At 57.0% G+C, this 10,000-nt stretch overlaps 1 protein-coding gene across 2 annotated transcripts in view; it reads right to left on the bottom strand.

The window, feature by feature from the left end:
- Positions 1-7,252, bottom strand: part of nlgn2a (neuroligin 2a) — an 87,008-nt gene extending 79,756 nt beyond the window's left edge. For both annotated transcript variants that reach the window (XM_035411822.1, XM_035411823.1), the window contains exon 1: positions 6,538-7,252. In XM_035411822.1, coding sequence (XP_035267713.1) covers positions 6,538-7,045 — 508 coding nt within the window. In that variant the 5' untranslated portion in view covers positions 7,046-7,252. The remainder of the gene's footprint in view (positions 1-6,537) is intronic.
- Positions 7,253-10,000: the final 2,748 nt, after the last annotated feature.

Here is a 10,000-nt window from a genome sequence, read left to right as displayed (position 1 = left end):
ATCCTCCGACCAGCCGGCCAATCGGGCGCCGGCCGCCGCCGCAGGTGACTTAGCGAAGCGCGGGCGGGGCGGGGGGCGCGGGGGGGGGGTGGGTCGTCGCGTTTTGAGCGCGAGAGCTAAAAATGGCCCCCATCCATCTTCACCTGCGACTTCTCCTCGCGCGATCGACCGGGCCGCGCTTATGGCCCGCAGAAGAAGGACGGACGGACAGCGAGACACGGACTGAGACGGGGCGCTCGGGCAGACGGCCGTTTGAAAGGCATGCTGGGAAGGAAAAGTGGGTTGACGTGACACTTATAGAACAGCGCCCCGGTCAGAAGGCATGAAGGTCACAGAAGCGTTTTTAAATCTTTTTTTTTATTTTACAGACACCAGTGAATCAGGACGTCTGCATGTGAGGGGCGTAACGTGTGCCAGCGATGGCTGCTGTCCTGAATACATGTAAATGCAGTAAATACTTGGCCTGTCGGTTTGTTTTATTTTTATTTTTATTTTTTTGTACGACTCCCCGGCTGCTTTTCTCTCTGACAGACGCCCCGCTAATCTCGGGGGTTCAGTGCGTAATCCACCCCGTTTTGGGGGACAGTATTTCCGCGCGGTCTTTTGAAAAAGACGGAGGCTTAATCCCATTAAAGCGCAGGAAACGTGTCTTTCTAATCGCCCCGATTAGGCCTTGAATCTGCGCCTCTCCCCCGCCCGCTGGCACGCCGCGCGCTCTTTGCCCCCCCCCCCCCCTGCCCGCCCGCCACAGACGATGTTCACGGGAGAGCGGAGAGCGGGCGCGGCGGCCCGTGGCGCTGACACCGCCGTTTGGCGGCTCCCTGTGCTGTACTCCTCTCCAGGCTGTTCTCTTCCGGGCTCTTCACTGCCAGGCTGTTCTCTTCCGGGCTCTTCACTGCCAGGCTGTTCTCTTCCGGGCTCTTCACTGCCAGGCTGTTCCCCTCTGGACTGTTCTCTAACAGGCCGTTTGCTTCTGGCCTGCTCTCTTAAGGCCTGTTTTCTGTCAGGCTGTTCAGTTCCAGGCTGTTCTCTTGCAGGCTGTTCTCGTACGTCTTCATGTTTCCCAGCTGAACACTGATGAACTTACACAATATCAACATCGCCTCACCCCTCCCTCCCCTATCCCCTCTCCTATCACTCCTCTTCCTCTCTCCTCCTCCCCCTTTCATCTGCGCTCCCATCCTCTACCTCTTCTCCTTTTCTTCCTCAGTTTGAATGGTGCTCCAGGGTACAGTAACACCAGCTCTGCCATGTGAAATATGATTTTTAATACAGAGCAAAAACTCCAAGGAAGCACTGCCATTTAAAACAAAGAATTTCATCTCTACAGCGAGGAATGTTGAAAATGCGCACACACACATACACAGATACACACAGACACACACACACACACACACACACACACACAGACACACACGCACACCCATACACACACACGTAGACACATGCACAAACATGCACACACATACACAGACACACACACACACACACACACACACATATACACACACACACACACACACTAAATTGCGCTGTTCTCCTCCCTGTTTCCTGCACATCTGAAGCCCTGCCTTGATTACTGTGGCTTAAGTAGGCCACGCATTCATAAGCAGCTCTGTGTGGAGCTCTGATACTGTGTGGGGGGAGGGGGGGGGGGGGAGGGGGGGGGGAGGGGGGGGCGGGAGCGGGGGGGGAGCGGGGGGGGGGGGAATAACGCCGCCGGTCGCCCAGACGGATCCGTGTTCTGATGCTCCGCGTACACGAGAGCAGGAGAGAGGACGTCCAAACCACCGAGCGTATACACTGCACACGCTCCCCTCTCTCTCTCCATCCCTCACCCTCACTCCCTCCCTCTCTCTCTCCATCCCTCACCCTCACTCCCTCCCTCTCTCTCTCCATCCCTCACCCTCACTCCCTCCCTCTCTCCATCCCTCACCCTCACTCCCTCTCTCTCTCCATCCCTCACCCTCACTCCCTCTCTCTCTCTCTCCTTCCCTCACCCTCACTCCCTCTCTCCTTCTCTTACTCCCTCTCTCTCTTTGTTCTCTCTTTCCCTCTCTCTCCCTCACTCCCTCCCTCTCACTCTTACCTTCTCTCTTTCCCTCCCTCTCTCTTTCTCTCTTTCCTTCCCTCTCCATTTCCCTCCTTCCATCTCTCTCTCCCTCCCTCCCTCTCTCCCTCCCTCCTTCTCTCTTTCCATCCCTCCATCCAGGCCTCTGTACGGTGCTCAATGCAGTAGGCCTGGGATGGGCTGTCGGGGGAGAGAGAGGAGGAGGGGGGGGGGGGAAGGGGGGGCAGAGGAGGAGGAGGGGGGCACACCAGCTGATCTGCATTCAGAACCACTAAACACCTCAGCTACAGCCTACACACTGAAGACACAGCCCTTTGAGCAGCAGAGAGAGAGAAAAGGAGGGAGGGAGGGAGGGAGAGACAGGGAGGGGGAGAGAGGAAGAGGTAGAGGAAAGAACAAATGAGAATTTCAGAGCCGGTGTGAGGTGGAAAGAGAGAGTGTGAAAGAGAGACAGATAGGGAGAGAGAGAGAGGGGAGGCGCGTTGGCAAGAGGGAGAGAGTATGTGAGAGGTGTGAGTAGAAGAGAAAGAGAGAGGCAGACAGAGAGAGAGAGAAAATAAGAAACAAGGCAGAGGGAGGAAGGATAGAAAAGGGGACCGAGGAAGAGAGAGACAGAAGGCGAAATGTAAAGAAAGGTAGAAAGTGTAAAGTGGAGAAGGAGGGGTAGAGAGAGAGGGGACGTGGATCTGACACTACCCCGGAGGGAAGCTTCTAACCGCATTAAATTTCAGATTGCTGATCGTATCACAAAGGGGGTATAGTCGGCTTTTTAGGGGTACAATGGGCAGCCTTAGTTTTTATTGCAACATCCTCAGATAATCCCCCACCGCACACTCACTCTCTCACACACACACACACACATACTGTACCCACACACACACAGACTCATACTGTACACGCACACGCACACGCTCATACTGTACACACGAACACACACACTCGTACTGCACACACACACACACACACACACACACACTCGTACTGTACACACATACACACACACGCACACACACTCGTACTGTACACACACACACACGCTCATACTGTACACACGCAGACACACACACTGGTATTGTACACACACACACACACACACACACACACTCGTATTGTACACACACACACACACTCATACTGTACACATGCAGACACACACACTGGTATTGTACACACACACACACACGCACACACACACACACACTCCTGCTCCCCCTGCCCCGCGCTCCCCTCTCAGGCTAAAAATAGCGCAGCTGCTAATTCCCTCATTCAGAGTCTGCGGGGAAGTAAAATGGAAGCCGGTCTGATACAAGTGCTGACAGGAAGAGCTACTGTGTCGCCAGGGCAACGCCACCCCCCCTTCTCCCTAACACACATACACATCCCCCCCCCAGCCCCCCAGCTCCCTTACTCCCACTCACTGCTCTGCCCTCATTCCCCCCCCGCCCCCCACTTCATTCCCCCCAGTTCTCCAATCTTCCTCTCTGTCTCACAGGACTGCCCCCACACTACTCACACCACTCCACCCCCACCCCCTCCTCCTTCCTCATGCTAACAATAGCCTGATTATACCCTCTCATCCTGAGACGCCCCCACCCCCCTCCCCCAGCATAAGAGAGGCGGGGGGGGGGGGTTAATAAAATCTTGGAAATTCCCTCCAAAGCAGAGGGGTCACGTTCAGGCGACTTTGAGGGCGTAGAACAGTGTTGACTGGCTTTGAATTTTATATGAATGTAATTTTTAAAAATTTTATATCAATGCAATCCTTGCATTTTTATATGAACGTATATTGATGCTATTTAATGTATATTAATGCGATTTAATGTTTCTCATGTAATGTGTTATGTACGGTACGTCAGGTGTGGACCCCAGGAAGAGCAGCTGATAGCTGCCATGGCCTCAGCTAATGGGGATCCTTCAAATAAACAATAGACAATGAACACTTGCTCCATTTCCACGCGTTCGAATCTCCCGTCCTCCATCGCTGAATACCGCAAAAATGGCGTTTCACCAATCCGTTTCGCAAATCCTCTGTCTCACTTTTAACCGATGAGCGGAGGGAGTAGGGGACAGGAAGGATCGCCCCCCCCCCCCCCCCCAAATTCTTCTTGACCTCCCAACCCCCGCGGTCCGCCTCCTCGCCTGGCCTCTGGTAACCGCCAAACCCGCCAACCGTCCCCGGCGAACTCGCCGCTAACCGCCCGTCCTCACGCTCAGCTGCGCCCGAACCATCGCCATCGCTTCAAAGGCGTCGTTGCGTACGTTAGTTATCCACACCTAGCATCCCCCCCACCCCCCCGCTAATTAAATCAGCACATATACACAACACAACGGCCTTTCTGTAAGGACTCCTCGTTCCCCCCCCCCCCCACGGAAGAACACTGATCCAATTTCTGCACCAGATGACGGGCAGCGGGGATGTAAAGAAGAAGAAGAAAAAAAACCAGAATCATTTTCTCAAGGATTGTTCCGCATCAAAGGCGCTACATATCATATTTCTTCTGCGGCGTGTCGGCGGTTATTTATTTATTTATTTATTTATGTATTTATTTATTTATTTATTTATTTAGCGCCGGCGAATCTGCATCTGTATTCCGTCTGGGCGAGCGCACATCGCATTACTATTGAACTGCGGAGAGGATTTTTTTTTTATTTTTATTTTTTTCTTCGTCTCTCTCACGAGCGAAATTAATCAGAGGCTGCACGCCCCCCCCCCCCCCCAGACCGGGGGCGCTGTCAGGAGAGCACGAGGCGTGTTCAGCACACGCGGGGGGGGGGGGGGGGGGCGCATTTATTAGCGAGACCCCGATCGATCGATACGCTGGAAGCTGATCCGTGACCCCCCCCGCCCCGCCCCGCCTCCCCCCGCCCCTCCCCGTGTGCGCTGATCTGTGGGGGCGCTGCGGGGAACCAGCGATCCGAATCTGACCCCCTCCTTAACGACCCGGGGCCCGACCGGGAACCGCCGGGGTCGTCACGCTATGGGAGGGAGGGCCGTTTCCCGCCACTCCCGCGCAGAGACGGACGGGGGCTGACGGACGCGCTCCTCCCAAAAGCGGGGTCGTCCGCTCGTCTGACGGCGAAGAACACACACGAGGTTTCGGCTTTCTGTTCTTTTTTTTATTTTTCACACTTTCACTTTAAGCCGGGTTAATGCCGAAAATAAAAGGAGAGAACAGAAGAGGTCGTTCAAACCCCATTTTTAGAGTGCTGGGGGGGGGGTGTTTTGGGGGGCGGGGCGATGAACAGAAGGTGACAGAGGGGAAGGGGAGCGGGTGAAGGATGGAGGGGGGATGTACGGGGGAGGAGAGGGGCAGATTTGGGGGGGGGATGTTTTGGGGGTTGGGGCGATGAACAGAAGGTGACAGAGGGGAAGGGGAGCGGGTGAAGGATGGAGGGGGGATGTGCGGGGGAGGAGAGGGGCAGATTCGTTGGGGAGTCCCGCGGGACGAGGCGGTACTGCAGAGGGGGCGGGGGGGGGGGGGGGGGGGGGGACAGATCGTCCGGACGGGACGGGACGGGGCGGGGATGGATGAGGCCGCATCGATTACCTGTCTGAGGCGGGTACAGCCAGCGGGCAGGAGATCGGGGGGAGGGGGGGAGGGGGGGTGATGATGGGGGGGGGGGGGGGCGTAGGAGCACGTAGACCGGGGTACGGTCGGCGCGGTAACAGGGGAACCGTTGAAAATTCGCCACGAGTGAAAAGAGCCCGGCTCAAACGGAGACGTCGAGACGAAGGCCCGCCTCTCGCTGTGCGTCGCCCCCGCGGACGACCCGCTAGCGTGCCACGCCCGGGCGTGGCCAAAACCCCCACGTCACATGATCGCTGAAGCACCAACCGAAACTGAGCTCAGTGAGGCGGTGAGGGCCAGCAGGGGCTGAGGGAGGGGCAAGAGGTAACGGTGGAATCACGAAAACCTCTGGCAAAGGCACACACCCTTTTTGCTTCCAAAAACGGCTACTTTCTCTTTGGTTTTTTTGTGTGGTTTTGTTACCAAAGTTACCATGGAAACAGTTTGGACATGTTCCGGTGACATCTACTCAGCCACAAAAACCAAAAAAAAAAAACAGTAAACAAAAAAAACCCAAAAAAAAAAAAAACCCCAAAAATAACCCCAAACCAGAAAAGGGACAGAGTGAGAACCCCACAGCTCAGGACCACGCCCTGGCTGCAGAAAAACAGAGGGAGGAAAGAGAAAAAGAGACTCCGTTCGGAACAGGAGGGGAGGAAGAGGAGGGTGAGTGCGTGGGGAAGGCCCCACGGGAGGAGGAGGGGCTGCGTCTTCTCCGCACGCACCCCCCACCAAACACCACCTGCCGCTCGTCCATGGAGGGACCGGTGGGGGGCTGCACTTCAGAGAAACAACCCGCCTCCCACCCCCCCCCCCTCCCCCCCAACCCCCATTCCTCACCCCCACACCCCCCCCCCCCCCCCCACCCCCAAAAACGCCGCGGAGAGCCGGACTTACCGTCCTCGGTGGGCACGTAGACGTTGAGGTACAGGCAGTCTTCGCTCTGGTTCTGGATGTAGCCGGCCACCACGTCCAGGTTGTCGGTGAACCAGACGGGCAGCATGATCTCGGGCAGCACGCCGTGCACGTTCTGCGGGCACACGGGCGGGAACTGCGTGGCGTTGCGCACCTCCTGCCAGGAGCCCGGCGCCTCGGGCGGCTGGAAGCGCCGGTCGCCCACGGGCGGCGTGGCGTAGGGCACGCCCAGGTACTGCTCCACGGGGCCCAGGATCTCGTTGTTCAGGTCCTTGCGCACGCCGCGCAGCTTGCCGTAGTTGGTGGCGACCGTGGGGTGCTTGCCGCCGCCCCCCGCGCCGGCGCCGGCGCCGCCCCCTTCCCCCGTCTTTTGCCCGGCGGTCAAGGCCAACCGGAGGGCCAGGCCCAGGAGCCAGACCAGGCTAGCGTCCGTCATCCGCCGAGGGTGGGGGCGGAGCTTGCAGTCTCGCGGCGGGAAGAGATGCATCATCCGTTCGCCTTCTCCCCGTTCCCTCTCTTTCTTTCTTTCTTTCTTTTTTTTTCTTTTTCGTTCCCTTGTTCGTCTGTTTTAGCTTCGGTCTCGAACAAAGAGGCCGGAGGAAAAAGGAGGGAACGAAAAAACAGACTGAAAAAGAATAAAGGAGAGAGCCACTGAGGAGAACTAAAAGAGATGTGTAGAGTTTGTAGAGACCCCCTTGTCGGGGGGGGGGGGGGGTGGGGGGGAGTGCGGAGGGGGTGAGGAGGGAGTGCAGGGAGTCGGGGAGGGGTGGGGGGGGGTTGAGTTGGACTGATGGAGAGGGGGGTGGGTGGGGGGGGAGGGAGGGAGGGGGGCGAGGGGGCGCGGGTGGCGCTTCTCAGAGCTGTCGCCGCGGAAACGCAGCGGGGCGGGGCAGTGCCGGGAAGGCCGCTCTGTTACGCTCCATCTCCCACCGCGGTCCTCATCCGGCCGGTCGGTCGCCCCCCCCGGGTCCGCGATCCCTCGTCCCGCCTCGCACGCCCACGCCTGGAGGGGTACAGACGCACAGACAGATATACAGACGCACAGACACACAGACAGACAGAGATACAGACAGGTCAGCGGACAATCAGGTCAGCGTCAAACAGGGCTGCGGTAGCTCTGCCAACCGCGGTCTTGCAGCGACGTTCGGTCAAACACACCGCACCGAACCGCGCTTTTCAGGGAACCCGATCAAAGGCCTCCCCCCAATTGGTACTCCAAGGGGGGGGGGGGGGGGGGGACCGGATCCCGACCTATTTTCTCACCGCCCTTGGTAGTGTCGCGGAAAAGAAAAACCCCCAAATAAAATTTTTAGCTGCATACATAAAAGCAGTGAAAGTGTGAGCCGTATTGGCTACACACCCCTGAATTCCAACCCCAACAAAGCCGCACCTCAATCCAACAGCCAGAGGGCGCGTCGAGCTGCCAATCAGTAGCCCCAAATCAGGTGGAAATGAAAACCTGCGGGACGGCAGATCACCAGGAGCACGGTCGGGGAAAACACCGATCTATACGCGCCCAGCGTCGACCAATCAGACGCAGGGGGATCTGAGATCCCAGATTAGGATGGTCTTTTCATTGGCTGAACGAGTCAAAGTGCAGATGATGTCACAGAAGAGGCCAGAGTCCCGGCCAGTTAAGGAGCTTAGCCAGCGAGACCTCGGACGTCTCCGCAATCTGCTCCTGACCCTTAAAGGGACATTGCACGAGTCAGAATAACACACGAGTCATTTTGTGGAGCTTCTCACCCCCATTTTATCTGCATAGCGTGGACGCTACCAACATCGGCTGTCCCTCGCTGACCGTTAACGGCACTGCAGTTCGTCCCGGTCGCCAGGGTTCCCAAATTCTCTCCCGTTTATTTTCGGGACCTTGCCGAAATTAGCAGCTTTTCAAAGAACAAACTAACTAACGGAGGACAACGGATCGATGAATAAAGAGCACTGACGTTTCCGAAATGCGCAGCTCAAAACAGAGTGGGGGGTGGGTGGAGTGGGGGGGGGGGGGGGGCTGCGGGGGTTTGGCTATGACAGTGAGTGGAGGAGCGTCAAGGAGAAGTTTTTACGAACGAGAAGAGAGAGAGAAAGAGGGGGAGAACAAAAGAGAGAGGAAGAGAGAAAGAGGGGGCGGAAGGTTAATCTCCTTACAGTATTTGCTGCATTACTGTCAGTCTCATCGCAGATATTAATCTGCCCCACCCCATCCCTTCTTATTGTTTTATTGCCATTCTATAATTGTACCATTTACTGTCATCATTATCTCTATTATTGCTTTGGCAATGCACTTTTTTTTTGTCATGCCAACAAAGCTATTTGAATTGGAAGTGAAGAGACACAAATAGAAGGGGGGGGGGGGTGACGTGTGTTAGAGAACGACAGCAAAATTACGGCTCTGTGCTGACGGGTGGTCCGTACTGAAACAGCCCCGCGTCGACAATCGCGCACGGTCCCCCCCCGCCCCCCGGCCGTTCCGGAGCGCCTGGCTCTTCAGCGGGAGTCCCGATTCGGCCGCCCAAAAGCCGTGCTCCCGTTAGCTTTGCTGAATTAAAAGCCGTAGGAGGTGAAGAGAGCGGTTTGAGAAACGCTCACTGAGACCTGCTGCGCTGTTTATTTACCTCTGCCTCCTGTGCAGGGACGCCCGTCTTTTCCCCTTCATATTAAAACGCACACCCCCCGCCCCCCCCCACCGTTAACACCAACACTGCCCCCACCACCAGCAGGGGAACGCTATCACCACCGACATCACCACCTTCAGCAACAGCACAAACACTACCACCACCAATTCCACCAACACCACCTCCACCCTCCCCACCACCGCCCCCCTCCACCACCTGCCCCAACACCACCCCCCCCCTACATCACCACCACCACCACACGCACACACACAATTCTGGTATCCTTCTTTTGCTCTTGCGCTCTTTCTGTGTATTTATCAAAGAAAAGTCTGCAGTAAGACCCTGGGAGAGAATGAATGTGGGAGAGAGAGAGAGGGAGAGGGACAGAGAGAGAGAGAGAGTGTGTGTGTGAGAGAGGGGGATAGAGAGAGAGAGAGAGAAAGGTGTAGAGAGAGAGAGAGAGGGAGGCAGGACTCTGACAGCGTGTGTGTATGTATGTGAGGGAGAGAGAGAGAGAGGGATAGAGGGACAGAGAGAGGGAGAGAGAGAGGGAGGCAGGACTCTGACAGCGTGTGTGTGTGTATGTGAGGGAGAGAGGGAGGGAGAGAGAGAGGGGGATAGAGGGAGAGAGAGAGGGAGGCAGGACTCTGACAGCGTGTGCTGCCGCTGCTCTAATTAAGCCTTGGAGACCCTGCAGGCAGGCAGTCACGCGTGGGCCAGGCAGCCGACAGCAGCTCCACGCGGGAAACGGGACCGCCGTTAAACACAGCACCCCCCCACCCCCCACCCCCGGGGGGGGGAGGCGGGAACTCTCAGCCACCTGAACGGGCTCC

This window comes from Anguilla anguilla, chromosome 3 (genome assembly GCF_013347855.1).
Source record: "Anguilla anguilla isolate fAngAng1 chromosome 3, fAngAng1.pri, whole genome shotgun sequence".
NCBI lineage: Eukaryota > Metazoa > Chordata > Actinopteri > Anguilliformes > Anguillidae > Anguilla > Anguilla anguilla.
The sequence above is the reverse complement of the archived record's forward strand: the minus strand, read 5'-3'. Positions and strand labels throughout refer to the sequence as shown.